We start from the raw sequence: 21,661 nt of genomic DNA, 5'->3' as shown, positions 1-21,661 counted from the left end.
TGATTTTTGATGGCACGCGGGGCGGGCTGAGCCACTCAGCCCGCCTCCGCTCTGGGGTTCCCGCTGCTGGCTCCTTGCCAGTCGGGGTCCCACCGCCCATCCCACTCAGTGCCCACTGCTGGCCTGGGGGAAGGAACCCCAGGCTGGCAGCGGGCTGAGACCCCAGCTGGCAGGAGCCAGTGGCCAAAACCCCAGAGTGGCAGCGGGCTGAGCCGCTCAGTCGCTGCTCGGGGGTTCTGGCTGCTGGCCCCTTGCCAGCCGGGTTCCCCGCCGCAGCCCCACTCACCTTGTTCCAGCTGGAGTTCCAGCGCAGGCCCCCTGCCAGACAGGGTCCAGGCCTCCGGCCCTGCTCAGCCCTACCAGCCGCCAGCTCCACTCACCTCAGCTGCCGATCTGGGGTTTCAGCCGCTGACCTCCTGCCAGCCGGTTATCAACTGTTCACTCAGAAGCCTGTGTGCAGCTTAAAGTATCCAAATATGTGCCAGACATTGGAAAACTCAGCAAGGAAAAGCCAGGGCAAGAATCACACTAAACTAATAAGATCTGCATTTTAATTTAATTTTAAATAAAGGTTCTGAAACATTTTGAAAACCTTGTTTACTTTACATATAACAGTAGTTTGGTTATATAATATATAGACTTATAGAGAGACCTTCTAAAAAACATTAAAATGTATTACTGGCACACGAAGCCTTAAATTAGAGTGTATAAATGAAGACTCTGCACACCACTTCTGAAAGGTTGCCGACCCCTGCACTAATACAACGTTCAAATGTAGTTATGAGCACTCCAGGAGGCCCTCTTTGGATAAATACTTTTTTTCAGCCTCTCTCCCTATTCCCAGTCATGTCATTTTCAATCACTCCTTCTGATTACCTCCTTTCCAGTTAATATATCCTCACATTCAACCTCCAGGAAATAGACATTGTCCAATGGAACCACATTCAAACTCTTCCGAGATTATCCATGTGGCCTGGAACTTTCCTTTTTTTTTCATTCACATGATAAACCCAAGGATCATAAATCAGAAATTTGGAAGCAATATTCTTCGTTGAAGTTTATGCCACCGGGTTCCAGTGCCAACATGCATCTAATCCACCAGATGGATCCCTCATGGGTATTCTGAAACCCCCATCCTGCAAATCCTTATTTACTAACCAAAACTTTATTTACAACCCTAATTTTATTCTGGTAGTTCCACTGGTGTCACATGAGGAAATTTAGTAACAGACAGGATAGGTGTGTACAAGAGGACAATGTGGAATGTTTACCAGGATTTCAATCTCTAGCAGATGGTACCACTCTGCATTTCTTATTGAAGGTTTTCTTCCTCCATTTTAGTAAACCAGAAGATAAAATACTCATCATGGGGTTTTCCTTTTGAATATTCCTTCATTTGGGGTTTACTCTCAGCCAGCAAACCAACAAAACCAACAAACCTCAAACCATTAACAACAAAACAACTTGTGTAATAAGTTTTTTCCAAAGAAATGGCTTTCATACCTCTGCACGTGGTCTCTGAACCAGACCAGAGGCCATTTGGCTGACACAGCCGGATGCTGCTTCCCACTAGGTCAAATCCTGCTTTACATCGGATTCCACAGGCAGCGTTGAAGTAGTTGTTGCAGACGTTCTGGATAAAGTAACCATTTTCAGGGGGCTGCAGCTCAGGGCAGTGGACAACTAATTAATCATACAAAAACAGGGTTAGAGATTCCAGAAGCATTATTTTCATTTCATTTCCCACTCGGTTAGTTTACATCTTTAATTTGGCTGGTTTGATTTGTTAATTTATAGTATCTATGCTTTGGGGGCATGCATATGAAACACTATAATAAATCCCACAGATGCTTGACCATCTCATTTAAGCGAAACAGTCCAAGAAGGGCTAAGATTACACTGTCTATGCATCCTAATGTGCCTTTCCTCTCTATTCATGTTCTCTGATTGGAAAGACTTACGTTCACAGGCCTGTCCTGCAGTACGATACCCATCCTTGCAAACACAGTCCTCGACGGAGGTACTTCCAGGGGGAGAGGTGTGGTTGTCATCAGGACAAGAGATGCAAGTGCTGATTCCACCAGGTGAACCTTCAGGCTTATATGTTCCTGATGGGCAAGCTATCAAACAAAAAAAGAAGATTTTTAGAAGAAGAAGAAAAGGTGAGACTCCATCCTTTCTGAACGTTCACTGGACTACCAATTTTTGTAAGGATTTTTTAATGCACACTAGCTTTTTAGGGTATCTTGAGGTGTGGGGATGACCAAATTGCGTGTTTAATAGCTATGCTTTCGTTGCTCCCCTTCCTCCTCTATTTAACACCATTAATTCAAATTCAAAGCAGGACCCATGTATGTCTATAAAGTTATTAGTGCATATAGGGTCTGAACCAAAGCCCACTGAACTCCGCGGAGGTCTTTCCATTGACTTCAGTGGGTTTTGGATCAATGCCATAATTTACTTTCTACATAAGAAGCTTCACTCTGGTTTTACATTTGTGTAACTCCATTGACACTATGGAGCTATTCATGGATTATACTTGTATAAATGAGATCAGAATCAAGCCCAAGGTTTCCAAAACATGCCAAAATTAGGATCAGGCTCAATAAATAAAAATTCTCAGCATACTGAACTAACAGAATTCGGCATCTGACTTCACGATTTAGATGCTATGCTATATGTAGGTGTGAATCATCGCACAGAGAGCAATTAATCAAAACAATTACTCCCCAAAGCCTTTACAGTAATTTACACTCTACTCTAGAATTTTAACTCTGTGTGCACACAAATGTGCTGGAGGAATATTTAAGAGATGTTGTCAAGAGACAGAGAACAGACAGAAAAGTATGGGCTACCTGCAACAGAGGAGAGGTAGGATAGTCCAATTATTAGGGCACTAGTCTGGGATTTAGGAGACCAAGGTTTAATTCCTTAGTCCATCATAGACTACCTGTGTGACATTGGAAAAGTCACTTTGTCTTTCTCTTTCTCTCTCGGTCTCAATTCCCCAATCTGTAAAATGGGATAACAGCACTGCCCTACCTCACAAGGGTGTTATGAGGATGAATACACTAATGATTGTGAGGCACCCACACGCTATGGTAATTGGGGGCCATAAGTACCTTAGACTGCATTCTCTCTAAGATGCTGATGCCTAAGAAATTACTTCCTGAGCTATGAGACTCATGAAATGTTGCAACAAGCCTAAAGAAAGCTGAAGTTCAGACAGAGTCTATTAGTTTAAATCAGGGGTAGGCAACCTATGGCATGTGTGCCAAAGGCGGCACATGAGCTGATTTTCAGTGGCACTCACACTGCCCGGGTCCTGGCCACTGGTCTGGGGGGCTCTGCATTTTAATTTAATTTTAAATGAAGTTTCTTAAACATTTTAAAAACCTTATTTACTTTACATACAACAATAGTTTAGTTATATATTACAGACTTCTAGAAAGAGACCTTCTAAAATGCATTACTGGCACGCGAAACCTTAAATTAGAGTGAATAAATGAAGACTTGGCACACCACTTCTGAAAGGTTGCTGACCCCTGGTTTAAATGCTTACCACTTAGTATTCTGTTTAAACTTCTCTTACAGACTGTGGGCCAGATTCTCCATTGTCCTGCATTATGTGAAGTCATTACATCAGTGCAAAGTGGATGCAAAACATACCAGTCTGATTTAGTAGTGTTTTACAGCCCCTTTGTACTGATGTAAACCGCTGCATAAGGTACAGGACAATGGCGAATCCGGCTCTGTAGCTTCCAGAGAACTGGGTCCAGAAATATGTGTCCAATCTTAAATTCTTTAAAATGTCTTTTGTCTCCAGCACCAAATATTTCCTAGCTTTTTCAAGTATCAGAGGTCTAATTCCTGAAGGTCTCAGATTGTGCCTATATCTTTTTTATTGTGACAGAATTGGACCAATTCTATACTTTGAGTGAGTTTAAAAGTTAATACTTTGACATTTGTCTTATTAAGTGTGTTGCAAGCTGTCTGGCTGGGTCTACGTTGTAGAACGGCTCTTTAAAATTGCAAATGAAAGCTCCTAAATAAGAAAGGAAGTAATTAAAGATCAAAACATTTTAGAAGGTCAATTTGCGTCTTGCTAAGGGAAGACCAGAAGGCAAATTTACTCACAACTACAGCAGGAATTCTTTTTTAAGTGACTTTAAAAAAAAAACATTTGCAAAAATGCCATTTAATTACATCATATTTTTGCCATCAGCCGCTTCTAGTTCCCCTGTGACTTCATTAAAAGAAACACACTCTTTTATGAGACCATAAAAATGAGCAAGAAAGTGCCATCCACTCTATATTCAGGATCTTTATTGATATTGCATAGAAATAGTTTTAATAAACATTAAACTGGGTTTTCTCCTTAATGACAAACGATATCTACCCAGATTAAGCTTTTTAGAAAAATGAAATCTTTACCACTGAAAATGAACAACTGTGTAGTACAATTACCCACCACCGCTAAAGACACTTCAATGAAAGTGCCTTTACTGCAGTATTCATGGCATTGTCAACCTATTGTAATGGAAATGGCACTACTTTGTGCAATAACAGCAGCAACACAACGATTCCCTTAATAGGCTTCCTGGCAGGTGCAAGTGAATTGCCCAATATCCAGATGATTTTCGTACTTTGGAGTTTTAACAGACCCAAACTTTTAACAGTGAGAGAAGTTAACCATTGGAACAGATCACGGAGGGATGTGGTGGCTTCTCCATAAGTGAGATTCTCTAAATCAAGATTGGAGGACTTTCTAAAAGATATGTTCTAGTCTAGTTCCGCCACATCCTTGACTGGACTCCATGCAGGATTCACTTGGTGAGGTTCTCTGGCCTGTATTCTACAGGAGGTCAGACCTGATGCTCATAATGGTCCTTTCTGGCCTTGAATCTATAAATAACATTCCAATCTGAATGTCTTTAAAAGGATCCTCCTCTTACAATCTCTGGGCAACCCCCTTTTATACTTTGGGAGGGAGGAAGGGGGGTTGTTCCAGTGACTGTTTTAGTCTTCTCTAATGTCTTCAGAAGGCAGACATCTGCTCCTGAGCAGGGGATGGCTTGTTAGCTGGCTCTCCCATCCAGTTGTTTGAATTATATCTCTCTGGACAGTGACCTCCAAGTTGGTGACCTGTCCTTCCCCTTAATCTTAGAGTAGCACACCCTCAAATACTTCTCCTGGGCCCCTTACTGATTCTTTCCATCCCCATTAATCTGGAGATAAGATGTGAGAGCACCAGACCATTGGGAAACCTATTCTCCCATGATTCAGATGACGGTTTCCAGTCAAGCTAAGTACCGCTACTGTTGCTTCACCTCTGGGTTCAAATTGAATTGTGTTTTGTAGCTGGTCATTTCAGTTCAGTCCTTTGTGAAACTTCAAGTGCATCATCACGCAAACCAACACACAGTTCCTGCTCAGGTGAGTCACAAAAGGCGTAAAAGAAAAAAGCATGGTAGCCAAGTATTTTGGGGTGCCTTAGCAGAGCTGAGTGGAAGAGCTTGCCTAGTGTCTGCTGGGAGCAAGTCTTGTGCCAGAGCTACCAGCGTTAGGTTTTCAGAGCCTGTAAAAAAGGCATCTTAACAAAAACAGTTCATTTGCAAAAAAATTCTGACTTTTCCTTCTAAAGGAAATTTGAAGGTTCAACCATCTTGTGTGAAGAGCTAGTAACTTATATTTTAAAAAGAACCATTTCCTCAAAGCTAGGGTGAGTCAAAGCCATATGCAAATAATGTTATTTGTTTGTAAAAAACAGCCACGCACATGGCAAGTCTGGCTATTTTTAGCTGAGGTTTCAAAATAGAAATTGATTTTTGCCAGCACATTTGCAAGAGACTACTGACATTGTTAAGGGAGTTTCTTCCCATTGGAAAAGCTAATATCACCAAGTGTCCTTATGTCTTCGTTATAATTGAAACATCTGCTATGGTGACAGGGCCTATCCCACTCATCTCTTGTTCCAGATGCATTAGTCTCACTACTATCCACAACGTCAGGATACAAGCCTTGATCTTTACAAGTCTCACCTACGAAACCACACACTGATCACAAACTTCTCTTGGTCTTAAACAGCCACCAGTCTCTAGATGAAATAACTCCATCAGTAGAATCAATTTATAGAATCATAGAATAATCAAACTGCAACAGACTACACAGGAGCTTTTTTGGCAGCTGGGGATGGCCAGACTGTTGTGGAGTTATGCTCGACCCATGATGCTGGCTCCATCACCCACTCGTTAAATTTTCAAACAAGCACCTCCCTGCTTTCTCCCGTGCTGTCCCTCATGCTTGGGAGAAGCTCCATGTAAACATTCACAAAGCTTGTGGTCATTATAGTGCTTCAAAGCCCTCCTTAAAACTCCCCTCTGCCATGAGGCCTACAAAAAACCTGCCATGGAACCAGGGAAGTGTGTACTAGGGAAGTGTGTGGGAGGGTCCTCTCTTCCCTCTTCTTCCCATGACTGGGAGGAAGGAGATGCCTGTCAAGTGTCAGAAAAGCTTTAGATGTATTCAGGCAATCAGAGTTAGGAGTACTGAACAGTGTTCCTCTAGCTCTGCAACTATCTAAGGATTCTGTTAATTCTGCAGCTGTCACCAACAGCAACTAGCATAGGTGAAATGATTAATATCTGCCAATTTGTGTGTGTGTGTGTGTGTTTGTGTGCGTTTTGTGTGTTACTGCTGTTACATGGAACACTTAAGTGTATGCTCTATGCCTCCACTCCACTCCTCTCAGCCTCCATCATAGAGTTTGTTGCCGGCAGAGCTGAGGGAAAGGGTATATGATTGAAACACTTACTGTTATTTATATTATTGTAGCCCTAGGAGCCCCAGTCCTGGCCCAGGACCCCATCATGCTAGGTGCTGTGCAAACACAGAACAAAAAGACAGTCCCTGCCCCGGAGACCTTACAATCTAACCATAACAAAAGAGACAGCATGTGGATACAAACAGACGGAGGAGTACAAGGAAACAATGAGACAATATTGGTCAGCACGATACGCTGTGTGTGTACAGGTGCATACATAGGCGCCGACTCCAGCCCCAGAGCACCCACGGAAAAAAATTGGTGGGCGCTCAGCACCCACTAGCAGCTCCCCGCCCTGCCCCGCCCACCTCCGCTCCGCCTCCTCTGCGAGCACGCTGTTGCATCCTGCATCTCCCCCCAGCTGTTTCGTGGGGCAGAGATGGAGGGGGGTGGAGGGGGAACGTGGCACGCTGGGGGAAGAGGAGGGGCTGGGGTGGGGATTTGGGGAAAGGATTGAATAGGGGCTGGGGGGGGAGACTTTGGGGAAGGGGTTGGAATGGGGCGAGGCCAGGGCGGGGAAAGGGTGTGTGGGGGGGAGGGGGCACGAGCACCCACCGGTGCCGGAGAAAGTCGATGCCTATGTGTGCGTGCATGTATGTATGTATTTAAACCCATCCTTGGGAATAACCTATTATTACAATAGCCATAGCACCATTACTGGGGAAAGAGTTATGGAAAAACATCAGCCAGACTTGTCTCTGCATTCTCCCCCTCACATACTCTTTCCTTGGATAAACAACTCCCACAAAGAAAGTCCCATATGCCTCTTATGTTCGTGAATCCCCTACATCTTGCTGATGATATTCAAGTTCATAAATGGACTGCCTACTTTTATTCCACATCCATCTGTGGGTTTTTTTCCTAATAAAGAAATTTCTAGAAAGCAAATTTGACATACGATTGCTAGAAAGATGCATATAGCAGACACTACAACACTTAAGTAAGCAGAAGTATAGGCTAAAACACTGCCTGAACCTGAACTAGAGAGACAGAAACCTAGTAAGGTCTGCAAAAATCAAAGAGAAGACTTTAATATCAATTATTCTGCTCTGGCTGCATGCAGAGATCTGCTATAATTACTAACTTAATATTTTAAATCATCCATCTGGAACAATTTAACACGGTCAAGTGCAAATAGAAAACCACACAGATTTCATCGAATAAAAGGGTGCAGTATTGAGTCACTTTTTTACCTATGAAAAATAAAAAAAAGTGACAAATTAAAGCCAATTTGTAAAAGGCAACATTCCAGCAAATACTTCATGCACAGGATAGTATGGGGATTTTAATTCACAAGACTATAGGGGAAAATATATCTTCTCTATATATTAGCATCAAAGTTTTTCATTTGCATATATGAATAAAAATTGTGGATGAGTAGTTTTGCTTTAAAAATTCAAATCTACTAAACTCCTGAGAGAGACAGGGCCATATTCCTTCTCAGTAATACCAGTGTAATTCAGCAATTTCAGTGAGTTAGTCCCGATTTACTCCAGTGTAAGAGAGGAGAATCAGACTCAGTGATTAAAAGATTAATTTAATAGATTTAACACGGTTTAAAATGCATAATTTCTTCAGTTAACTAAATTACATTTCGTAAGTAATCCATATAACTAACTGAACTTTCCACATTTGATGCTAATAATGGATCAGATTAAAGGCTTATCTATTAGTGGGTTTGACAGCAATCTGCTTTGCACTATCCTATAGGAATTTACCATACTAATATACACTCATCTGTCAAGAATGAACCTGAGCCATTTAGACACTGAAATGAGACGGCTCTGCATACATGACATAGCTCCAACAACCTTTTAGTTCTCAGTTCCACTGGGGTGAGCTGAGAATCAGCAGGCAATGTAAAAACTCGCTTTTGCCCAAAGGGATGAAATCATTTTGATCATCGCGGGTCCAAATCTGCAACCTTAATGCATGCAGATTTGGACCCGCGATGATCAAAATGCAATTAATTCCACTACCTTGAGTTACTCCTGATTTACACCAATATAAATGAGAGCAGAGTCAGGCCTGTTGAGTACTACCGTTCTGTCACAAGTAGTAGCATAAAACCAATGGGACTAAGAATTACTAATATTAATTTGTGACAGAAAAGAAGCATAAGAATTGCACCATCCAGCCTTATGTGAGTAGTTAGTTTGCAGCCTCACCCCAAAATTCTCCTTGTGCCTTGGCAGCAGCAAATTAAAGGCAAAAACTTCTAGAACAATAAATTTCACTGTCATGCCATCTGGAGTGGTTCATGATCATGAGTGCCAACCTCAGGGCAGACTGTCAAAAAGCAAGGCAGACACCCCAAACAAGTGGTATGTTCTAGAATTAGATGTCACCAACCCAGTAAGAAATGTGAACTCCTGAAGCACTATAACAGTCTTACCAGGTGTTGAGATGAGTTCCTGTCTGCATCCTGTAAAACTTGCCCATACCGGTATTGCCCTGGCCTCTTCTTTTGTCATTCAGTGTTGAACGCATTCTAAAACAATATGCATTTCCTCACCTTTTGGGGGCGAAACCAGACTTTAAGGCACCTGCTCCCCTACTTGGTGTAAACTTTGCTTGTGCCAATCAGAAACGAACACAAACAGGTTTTGGGCCCCGTCCCCTAGGACACTTCTATGATGTCATAGTTGGTACTTTATAGGCCTGCCTGCCATGTGCAGGCAGGGAGAGGAGAAATAAAAATGAATCCTGTGTATCCTGTGTACACCCGTAACCGAGCCTGATCACCTCGAAGCCTCTCTCTCAGCTCACGTGTTTCAAACAGAGCTTCTACGTTTGCCGGTCGTTATGCGTTGGTTTGTATTTGTAAGTATCGGTTATTACTAAATGCTGCATCTTTGTTTATAAATATTGTTAGTAGATATTTTAGTCATTGTGTGTTTTAAGTTTCATTAACTCTATTAGCTAATCATACGCTGCTCCCTTACCTCTTGTAATTATCCCCAATAAAACTTTAAATTGATTAATTTTAGTCGTGTGTGTGTCTGCAGTTTGCATCGTGACCCATACTCTCCTTGCATCCCTTACCAATATAGTCTATTGCCACGTGCAGCCTGGTAAATAACAGGCCTGCATTTTCTTTCGCCCCTGCGTGTACATGGCAGTTTACACCAGGGAGTCACAGTTCAGTCCCCTTGGGCTCTTCAGTCTATCTTGTCACCCAGGCAAGCTGGACTTAGTGATAGTTGGTTGCCATACACCAAAGATCATAAAAGATTTGGGTTGTTCCCAGTCTCAAGAGACCAGTCACTTACCCCAGGTCAATTTGTACCTCAGATCTCACACCAAAGACAATACTTGTAGCCAAACCTATAGTAAAACTAACTAAACCGTTTGGTAAAAAGAAATGAGAGTTATTTAGAGGTTCAAGCAGGTAACATATACACACAAATGAGTGACAGTCTATGGTTTCACAAGGTGACAGGGTTGTAGCAATCTGTCAGCAACGAACGCCTTTTGGGGCTAACCCAGGTTGACCCTTCTGATCTCTGCTTCTGTTTCCTAGCTCCAGCTCTGTGAGAGTCAAAACAGCAAAAGAAAGAGAAAATTTGCGTGTCCCTATTTTATCCCTCTTCTTCCAGCATTCAAGCTCATGGGATACATGTGCTTTCTTGCACATAGCACCTTCATGGGTGTGAGAGGGCCATTAACCAAGTCTTTGTATCATAATGTTCCACAAAGGCCCATTTAATTTTGATAGTTGTTCTTGATGGGAAGCGGACCATTCCCTTCCTGACAGCGTTCACAGGTTCAGAGCAGGCATTTTTGCAGTTATAAAGCAAAACTTATTTATCACCTTATTGCATGGGATACAGGCATTCCAAGTAAGATTAATGCACGCAGCAACTTACAAGCATTCCACAGAGTCTAAACACCAAAACACATTCTTACAAGTCTAACATCGATGTTGAACAATACTAGCATACCAGGTGAGCTGGGCTGGATTCAAGCTATTAATTTGTTAGTGCTCAGCTGACAGTTACAGTTTTGGCAAGAGCTGGCACCTGGTCTGCCAGCATCACACTCATTATGCCTTCCACTGCTAGTAAAAGATGGCAAATATTGGCAGGCGTAGTCTTTTTAACTGCTCTGTTTTAAAGTCATTCACACTTTAAATGGTATTTGGACATTATGGTAGACTTGACTTCCCACTTTAAGGTGAGAGATTGTACTATGTGGAAGGCAAAACCTTCATGAGAAAGAGAATATTAATAAATTACAGTATATTATGATTTGCTAGCATTTCCATATTTACATTTGTATTGTACAGTCTGGCTTTAGAATTTTATAAGCCAAATTCAGGCCCTCAGTAAGCTTAACACAGACAAGAACAAAAGCAATACAAATACGGGGCCTTACGCATACCAGCAATGGTCCCGTACACTATATTTTGCCTGCCACACAAAATACACTTGTCGGGGATATGAATCATTTGACCAGATGCAGAGCACCCACGACAGTGGGCATGTGTGTTAAACCACATGTACCAAACTCCCTGACCCCAAGCCTTCCCCATGACTTCTGGTGAGGACATGGCTTTCAAGCGGCATAGCTTTTGTATTTCAGCTGTGTGCCCAGGGCGCAGCCTGAGTGCATGAAAATTCGAGGAAATCCCTAATGTGAAGGCCTATCCCACAGGTCCTTGATGAATGAATGAATGAATGAATAAATATATATATAAATAAATAATCTGTAAGCCACTGCAGCCTGGCTCCCTAAAGGTGTAATGGATTAGCAAAGTCAGTGAAACTGACAGGAGATTGGCTGTGCATGTGTGCCTGGCTTCTCACACTTTGTCCCTCCGCTCTCCCTGCCCTTCCATTAGTCCTCGTTTTTATATTTGCATTCATGGCTTCTGTTTTTTGTCTCCTAGAAGGCCGTTTGTAGGACTGGCATTATGTTTCATTAAGATCTGAAATATTATAATGCAAGAAAAAATATCACATTTTGTAACCTACCTTTCTGCACTATGGAAAATATACAGTACTGTAAAGAAATACCAGATAGGCGCATATTAGGATTACAAGAAATATGCAAGAAAGTGGATTTAGTTAAAGATTTGATATATAGGAGTTACAGAAAGATTGCAAAGGAAAACATCTAGCATGTCTATAAGTGCAAGAATCAAAAGAGGATTTATGTTAAGTTCCAGCATGTGGTGTAACTCTTCAATATTTCCCGTTATACCCAGCATGTGTTCTGCATTAATTTCAGACAGAAATGAATTTGCTCATTAGTCAGTCTTTTATCATTTTTTCTTGAAAGAACTCCTCATTCAGCATTATTATTAGTTACTTAAAAAGCCAGATGTATGTTAAAGTCTTATTTATTATATTTACACATTACTTCCCAATAAGAGGCATGGGCTAAACTGAAACAGAAGTTTAGATAATTCCATACATAGAAGCACCTATCAACCCTTCCATGATACACAGACACCATACCAACTATCAACCTCTAACAAGTGAACTGCAGCACTTTGAATAACCCCTCCACAGATCAAACTGGCTGTAATTTTTCTCAGTGCGGTTGAAATAGTAATAATCAACTTTCAACATATTTAAATTGTTCATTAAAATATGGGTCAAGATACCCTCCCCACCACTCCCATGGTAAAAAGGGGCTGGAGTGCGGCAGAATCCCCATCTGGTTCAGAGGCAGATAGGACAGCTATAGCCCACCAAGTCCTGGTGTCCGTGGAGCTCCTTGCTCTCCAGTGATTGTGGACCGGCAGAATGGGCCCAGAGAACATTATTGCTGGTATAAATTAGAGCAACCTTAGGGTTGCTCTAACCTATACTAGGGATTGAACTAGCTTTTGGCTGCCCCTGGATTGAGGAGGTGGCATTAAGTCATATTTGGGCTGAGTGTAATTTGACTAGCATGAGGATCTGGCCCATGTATTTAGTTACAGTTAGTATTATTAAAAAGAAATAATCTTGCTGAAAAGTGACATCATTATTAATATTAACAATACAGGGAATCCAGCCAAACCCATTTATATTCTGTATTACTACTAATTTAAAAATCAGAAGAGTGTTAATGTTTAAAAATGCAATGCATGACTTAAAAGTATAAATACTTTAAAAATAAAAATACTTTGTGGCGAAGTAGAACCTCTAATCAGGATGTAAAAGGGTTTTACAAACATTAAGACTCACAATCCCCCCTGGGTGAGGAAAATAAATATTATTATAGCCATGTTATAGGTAGGTATACTGAGGCACAGAGATGGTAAGTGACTGCCCACTACACAGTCAGAAATGGAAAACAGAAATCCTGATTCCTGTTGTCGCTCCTAGTCAGCATAATATTAAACAAAAAATTTATCATTCAAAATGATCCTATATGTCACTTTATTGTTGTGAAGAACAGTCCTAAATACAAGTTGATACCAGCAAATATGTACATTTTACTTTGCACAATATTCCACTTGAATACTTTAGTTGCTCACAAAAACAAAGGTGTATTCCAGCTATTTTTTTTGGAAATATACAGTAGGGAGTGGCAAAGAAAGTATCAGAGATTGTTAGAAATATCCATATTTTGATATAATACAGTATTTGTACACTTATGTTCAGTAATACAAGGATGTAGCTACCACTTTGGCACACATTTAAAATAAAAATGAGTAAAGTGTGGCACTGAAGAAAAATTAGCCCTTATTTAAGGCCTAAACTAATAAATGGGGGCAAAATCCGGACCACAATGAAAATATTGACAAAACTCCCATTGACTTCAGTGGAGCCAGAATGTCGCCTCTGGACTTCATGGAGGTCTAACGTGGGGATTAATATAAAGCACATCAGATCAGATTCTCAGCTGGTGGATACTGGGAGAGCCTCATTGTCTTTTATGCAGCAAAATCAATTTACACTAGCTGAGGATCAGGAATATGCCTTTTTCCCTATTTATACAGTAGTTTGATTTCAATAGCTTCTCTTTGTGTCCTAATTTCATGGTTTCCCACACATTCTTATGCCATGGAAATTGTGCATAGCAAATTCTGAGCTTACCAAATGGTCACACTAGGAAATTACATTATTTTGGTGTGTAAAGTCATTGTTTTAGGTAAGTTTGGCTGTTCTGCCATGTAAAAAGCCTTTTCAAAAACAGACATTTGTGTTCAAATCCTTGCTTACTGTTCGATCTTTACTCAACAGCGGTGAACTGAAGCAATGCTGCATTTGCTTCAGATGTGTAGCTGTTTGAGACGGTTTTTTTGGACATGAGTCTTTACATAATTACACACTTAAGTTTCTTAGTAAATCTTGCATCATCCATGGTATGACAGCACTTGGCACTAAGCACTGTAAATAATCCTGTTTTAAGTGCACTAGATATGTGGGCTGCTTCCTGGAATTTAAATATATAAACATGCAAAAGGAACATCTCTACGTCCCCTATGTGCACTCAGTTCCTACTTTACTATTCCTGTAGTAAAATAAAACATTTGCTCTGTTATCCTGTCTGTTGTTTTATATTTTTGTACCTTAAACAGATTCAATAAATACAAAGCTTCCCACGTATTAACACTTACAAAAGGATAAATTGAGACAAGAAACCCAGTTCTTTTCAGGACTGGGCTAACAGCTGTACAGTGCATCAACCAACTCTACTTTTCTTTTTTCTTTAAGGAAAGGGCCGTGGGTTGGGAGTGGACAGGTAGGAAGGAGAGAGGGGCAGCTGTAAAGGAGATGCAGATCAGAAACAGAGCAAACTCACAGAGTACCACTCATCACCAGCAACATGTGGCTTTTCCAGCTGTTCATCAAGAAATCTATCAATAAGTACGCTAACAAGGCAGCCTGAAAAATAACTACAAACCTACCACTGGACAAATTCATCCCTGGAGTAACTCCACTGACTTTCAGTGAGTTAAACCAGAGATAAATTTGGCCAAAAATTCCTAATTGGGGATCAAGCTTTACCTCTGGATGGATGACAAACATCTCCCATTAACTTGCATGATCTTAGTGAAAGCCACATGAATACATATGAAGGCAGAATGTGGCCCTTTATTACATGCAACCAACCCCCTCTTCCCTCCCTCTCCCCCCCCCAAAAAAAAACTTCTAACAAACCTGTGCTGACGCTCAGGAAGGGGCAATGAAACACTGGCTCCATAAGCAACCCCGATCAGCTGTTAGTGGGATGCAGCAGAGAATCTGTCCCATAGTCTATAACCCTCTCTGCGAACAGCATGGTCACCACCATATAACTCAGACCCCCTGCAAAGGCACCCCATCCACCTGCTCAGCAGAACCCGGATAATCTTTGGTGTTAATTTTTAAATGTTGGGGACAAAAGTTTTACTTCAAGAGGGCAAGGCAAGGTATCATCTCCTGTGGGGTTTCCTACAATGCTACTGTTCTAGGATTAGATTTGGTTTCCAAAGTGTCCATCTGCCCCCATGCTGCCCCTTCCTTATTCTAGAATGCATTCTGAGAAACTTCTTTCAAGCCTTGAAATTTAGGGTTCAAAGCATGTACTACAAACTCTCCCGTTAACCCAAATGAGGAAATTGGCATTGATGGCCACTTCACCAATGGCACAGAAGATCCACAATAGCTTAAGGGATTCCTGATTTGGGGGTTTCCTGCTCCTTCCTTGGGCAAACGTTCCACTGATGTCAATGAGAATTTTGCATGAATAATGAATTGCAGCCCACCATTATTCCATTCCTTTGGGATATTTCTCCTTTCTGCATTCTCTGTAAATCCCATGGACGATAACAGAAGTTATGCACCAAAAAAAGGAAAAAAACCCAGACCCTCTTAGTTTGCAGAGCAGAGAAGCTCCAGCTGCTGAATCACCATTTGGGAATGTAACAACTTAAACTATTAGCAGAACAGTTAAGTCATTTCTGCCAGACCCTCAACAAACTACCACTCCAAATTAGCACCAAACTTGGCCTCCCCGCAATGTCCATTATTTTTGTTTTATCACTTAGATATACTTTTCAACAATAATGTTTATAACCCTATGAAGCAATATCTCCAAGCACTAGAGACCTAGCACATGACTATGCAGATTGAGAACATATGCCATTATTTCCATGTTTATTTACTAAGGGCTTGGCTACACTTACAAATTTGCAGCGCTGCAGCAGGGTGTGAAAACACACCCTCTCCAGCGCTGCAAATTGCGGCGCTGCAAAGCGCCAGTGTGGTCAAAGCCCCAGCGCTGGGAGCCACGCTCCCAGCGCTGTCCGTTATTCCCCACAGGGAGGTGGAGTACGGACAGCGCTGGGAGAGCTTTCTCCCAGCGCTGGCGCTTTGACTACACTTAGCGCTTCAAAGCGCTGCCGCGACAGCGCTTTGAAGTGTAAGTGTAGCCAAAGCCTAAGAAGCCGAGGACAGGAGTCAAGACAGTTTTTGGTTAACTCCAGAGCGCTGAGGCACATGCAGCAGGGTTAGGCCAGTAATTATAAAATAGAAGTGGTGCCTTTGCCAATTGTTTTGCACAATACTGTGAAAGTGTTCTGTTTCAAGTTTTTCTCTGCGTTTAGTTCAATAAACTTCTGTAATCCTGATTTTATAGCCTCCTCTAGATTTTCTGAATCTTTGCCATCCCCTGTTGATTATGGTGACTATATAACATGCTCGCCCTTGTCTGCTAGCTATGAAAAAATTCTGTGGAACCTAGTAGCGCTGGGAGTTCTTTTTAAATTATCTGAATAATGCAGCTGCAAAAGAAATTGAGGATTTTGTTTCATAAAGGGGTCTGGAGGGAGCAGTGAGACCCACCACCCTCTGAAGTATCAGTGGGTTTGTTAGAAAATATCTGTGAGAGGCCACCACCTTCTTAGCACAACGATTGACTGGGATTTGAACTCACTTTGCCTAGCCTTGTGACATTCTACTAGCCTACATTACCTTCACCACAACAAGGCTTAATTAATTCAGACAAGTTTTAGACAGAACAATGAGGGCTTGATACTCGGCCTGGCCAATCTATGCAGAAAGTGTGCGCGCGCACACACATGCACACACACGCACACACACACACGCACACCATGACCTTAGCACTCCCACAGCCCCAAGGACAATATTGACCTCATGGGGTTGATTCACTAGTTAGAGATCATCAGGATATAGCAACACTCCAGTAACCCAGCCTCCCTAGCCACACCTTTGAGACTCCTCCCTATGCTAGTTCTAGTCTAAACCATGTTAAAATTCCCCCATAAGGTCGGAATTCTCACCTGGGTCATTAAAGGATTTAAGACTCTGAAGCGCTGCCAGAGCCTAGGCACTAAAGATATCCCAATGCAATTTGTAATGTCCCGATTATTAAAACCCCCAACACAGATTTTAAAACGGAAATGAATAGACTGATGCCTCAAAAAGCCAAGCAGAGGACAGTGAAGATTTTACAAGACTTTTTGATGCTCGCTATCTCCTGCTGTACATGGTGAAACGATACGCTGTCTCCCTTAACCCCAAACCTACCCTTTGGCTTCAAGGGTTTTTTTGCCTATTTAAAGACTCCAGGATCAGCCACTCAGCAGGTCCGCTTTTCAAATGAGAGCTGTACATTTCTGGAGGCAGAAGGCTCATCACAGTTCTGTCTGCATCTGCCTGTCTGAATGACTGCCTCTTTATGTGGTCTTTCCCACAAATGAACCCATCGATGTCTACAGAGATAATAAGGGTATGTCTACATCGCACACTCCTTAGAGCGGTGTGGAGAGTACACACATCACATGTCCCCCTAGTTTGGGTATAAATACCAGTGTAGGCACTGCTTAGGAGAATAAAGACACGCCTGAACCCTGTGGGTATGTCCCCTACATGGCTCTCTACATGCCCAAGCAGTGTCTTCCCTGTCTACTCTTCTTTTGTTAGTGGTGTAGCTTCCTGCTGTTGGAGCCTGGTCCCTTTCCACTGACACATGTAGCTACACCACACAGGGTGGACACAGTCTGCCTTTCACTGCAGCGTGTCGCTATACATACACACTGGTGCAAGTGGTGTGCAGTGTAGACCTACGCTAAAGAGTGAGAACATTCTTGCATGGCCCGTAGTATACACTCTCTGAGCATCAGTCATGATTAAATGTTAATTTAATGCCTTTACCAGTGCTTATAGTTATTCAGTCTTTGATTCTGAGCCAAAATGTCTGTTACTAAGAAACGCTTTCTTCCAATTAGTTAGGTTCATGAGGTAATTAATTAATGCTGTCCCAAAATTCCTTGTGTGCTGGAAGTGTGCCACTGTTATTTCTGAGCAGGGTCCAAATATTTCTGCACTAAGTTTCTGCAGTACTCTGGACCATATATTAGTAAAGGATGCAAGCAAAAGTTTGCTAAACTGCCTCAGAGACCTACAGGCAGATGAAGTGCCGTGTGTTGTGTCTCATTATATGACAGTAGACTGTAGAAGTTCTGTAAAAATAGTAAGAATAAATCAATCTACAATATCATTAATCTGGAAACTTAAGAATTTATAGACTGTTTTGTTCAAGTAGAACATTAGCAGATAATACCTTTAATACTTCTGTATCCTTTGTCCTAATGCACAAAAGGTTATTGGCAAGATTACAGCTTTAAACCACTACTTGTGTTGGGGGAATGGGTAGTGAGAGATGAAGTGCACCAATGAAGGACTCCACAACTCAGAACATTGCAGGAACAAACAACAGTACCTGATACATTTTCTAAAGGGTGTAAGGAGTACTCCCACCCCACAAGCTGGTGTGCAGAGGACAGGGATGTTAATTTCTTTCCTACTGGGGCATAAGGACTTCCCCTCCAGGGGCGGCTCCAGGCCACAGCACGCCAAGCACGTGCTTGGGGCGGCAAGCCACGGGGGGCGCTCTGCCAGCGCTGCGAGGGCGGCAGGCAGGCTGCCCTCGGCGGCTTGCCTGCGGAGGGTCCACTGGTCCCGCGGCTTCGGCAGACCTCCCGCAGGCAAGCCGCGGAAGGCAGCCTGCTTGCTGTGCTTGGGGTGGCAAAATTCCTAGAGCCGCCCCTGTTCCCCTCGAGGAGTCTGGAACCCCTTTAGCTCTTAAGTTCCTGTTAAGAGGTAGGTAAGATAATCCAGGCCCACGCACTCCACTGGGCACCAGCTCAGGGTCCTTAACCCGGGGAGACAGAATCAATCCTCCACCATTCCCATGTGAGCTTAGCCTGAGCAGGCGACTGCAAAATTTGACCCCCAAAGTGTTGTGAAAGTGAAAGGCTTGACCTCTGAAGGTGAAGAATTGGAGTATTTACATTTCAGTAGGTGCTATTATTATTTCCTTTGTTATGCCGGTCAGACCAGAGGATTATAATGGTCCCTTCTGGCATTAAAACTATGAAAGACAGCTGGAAGTACAGAAAAAGCCATTCATCTAATTTTCTCCAAGGACCCAGTTAAAATTCCACAGTGTGGAATCACGGAGGTGATGGTTTTCCCCAGTTTCTGTCATAATGAACCATACCTCTCAACTGCCCCTCATTCTAGTACAATAAGGTATGTCACTCATTCTAGTCCTCATATTGCCCATGTTCCACAAAAATCTGGTGTCCTCTCACTTTCATTCTTGAAAATTATTTACACCAGAAATACAGGTGCACAGTAAAAGAATTAATCTCACAGCATTTTAAGTGTCTGGCATGAAGAACTTTCGTGTGTCCCTTGTTTTGACTCTGGGCCTGGGTGGGTTGAGAGGTCTGGTTATTACAATGGATTTTAACAAAGAGAAGGTTCCAGAGTTACACCGGTTTGATGGGATAGAGTGAGGGGCAGTGGCTGGGAGAAGGAAACGTAGTAAGTGATCAGTTATGTTTTCCAGAAAGGATGTGGACAAATTGGAGAGTCCAGCGGAGGGCAACAAAAATGATTAGGGGGCTGGGGCACATGACTTATGAGGAGAGGCTGAGGGAACTAGGCTTGTTTATTCTGCAGAAGAGAAGGGTGAGGGAGGATTTGATAACAGCCTTCAACTACCTGAAGGTGGGTTCCAAAGAGGATGGAGCTCGGCTGTTCTCAGTGGTGGCAAATGACAGAACAAGGAGCAATGGTCTCAAGTTGTAGTGGGGGAGGTCTTGGTTGGATATTAGGAAACACTATTTCACTAGGAGGGTGGTGAAGCACTGGAATGGGTTACCTAGGGAGGTGGTGGAATCTCCTTCCTTAGAGGTTTTTAAGGCCTGGCTTGACAAAGCCCTGGCTGGGATGATTTAGTTGAGGTTGGTCCTGTTTTGAGCAGGGGGTTGGGATTAGGTGACCTCCTGAGGTCTCTTCCAACCTTAATCTTCTATGATTCTATGAAGCTTGGCACTTCTACTCAGAAATTAAAAACAGAAGTCTTTACGATATGATGGCAGTCCTATTAATTTAAACTACCCACATGCTGTGTGTGTAGGTGTTTCTATGTTCCACCCACAACTGTGATTTTTCCTGCTTTTATTTTTTTGTTAGTGCTACTGAACATTTCTTTTTATATAGCATTTTGAGGCATCAATACACCTAAATCATGGTAATGATTCAAATAAAGTAAAAAAAAAAAAAGTGCTCTGCTGTTATTGTCCACACAGACATGAACTGAGAGGAAGTCTGGAGTATTGCCCTGAAAATACAGATGGAAATGCAATCCCTCAACCACAAGGGAAGAGGGCTTTCTCTGGATTGGTGGGGACACAAGATAGTAGCTCCTTTAAGAGCCTCCCCCTACTGGGAATTGAGAAGGGATTAACCAGTAGGAGGGAATGGGAGGTTTCACCTGATCTGGTAGGCAGGCCAATGGGGCTCAGGGTAAGCCATTGGCCCCTGTGCACCTGAGAGAGGTTATATTAACCCCCTCCAACCTGAGACCCCTCGGGCCTGTCTTTTTTTCCACGCGTTCAGGGCAATGTTATGCTGCTTGCTACTTTGTACTGACCTAATCCCTCCAACAATCACCTATGCAAAAAATCAGTTTGAAATGGGAGACATCTGCAAAAGTAACAGCCCGAATAACGAAGGAAAATCCTTGTTCTTTATCTTCTCACATTGTTGTTGCAGAAGCAAACTGCACACTAAATTAAGATGGAAATTTTGCATGGATGTTTATCGTGGCATTTATAAGGGAACACCCTTTGCTTGAACTTTATGGGCCTTATAACAAATTTTTTTTAGTTATTCTCAGTAGGTTTCTTTTGAGTTTATGGAAAAATATGAGAATTGCCTGGTGATGAAAAAAATGAGGCAAACCCTTAGCTGCTGTAAGTAGGTGCAGCTCCATTTAAATCAATGGAGCTGCACCCATTTACACTAGCTCAGGATATGACCCAGTACCTCCAATCTCCAAGCATGTTAACCAAACACTCTCTCCTTGTGGGTAAAGATTTTGCCTTTTGTTTTAAATGTGACAAGTTCAAATTGTAATAAGGTTCTATACAGTTCAACAAAAAATATCTATGTAGTCTTAACTTTTCCTATTAATAGTAACATGTAGTCATTTATTTTTTACCATTTTTACAGAGCAAAACTTGGAGCAAAAACATTTCACATTTAATAAAAGTCGTGGGGGGAGGAGGGGAGAAGGGGAATACTGAACAGTTGTGTTTTAAACATTAAAGGCAGCAAGTGTTGCTGTGTACAGTTAAGAGAAAGAAGGGGAATGAGCCACTCATTTCAAAGGGCCTGATCCAAAGCCCATTAAAGTTAACAGAAAGATTCCCGCTGACTTCTAATCAGGCCTAATATCTCTATCACAACAAGGCTATGGGCAAAAACATGGCTCATTTGTTCTGCTAAAAATAAAGGTGGGGCACAGAATGGGGACCACAGCAGATGGACATAATATCCAATTTCTCTCTTTACATTCATGCAGGCCAAGTACTAAGCT

General features: G+C 42.2%; 1 protein-coding gene across 1 annotated transcript in view; it reads right to left on the bottom strand.

Annotated features, from left to right (window-relative positions):
* SVEP1 (sushi, von Willebrand factor type A, EGF and pentraxin domain containing 1) overlaps positions 1 to 21,661 on the bottom strand; it is a 182,423-nt gene that overhangs the window by 130,464 nt on the left and 30,298 nt on the right. The window contains exons 4-5 of the mRNA XM_045020777.1: positions 1,962 to 2,120; positions 1,504 to 1,683 (exon numbers count right to left, since the gene is read on the bottom strand). Of these exons, the coding sequence (XP_044876712.1) occupies positions 1,504 to 1,683; positions 1,962 to 2,120 (339 nt within the window). The remainder of the gene's footprint in view (positions 1 to 1,503; positions 1,684 to 1,961; positions 2,121 to 21,661) is intronic.

The sequence above is a fragment of the Mauremys mutica genome, chromosome 6 (assembly GCF_020497125.1).
Source record: "Mauremys mutica isolate MM-2020 ecotype Southern chromosome 6, ASM2049712v1, whole genome shotgun sequence".
In the NCBI taxonomy this organism is placed as follows: domain Eukaryota; kingdom Metazoa; phylum Chordata; order Testudines; family Geoemydidae; genus Mauremys; species Mauremys mutica.
The sequence above is the reverse complement of the archived record's forward strand: the minus strand, read 5'-3'. Positions and strand labels throughout refer to the sequence as shown.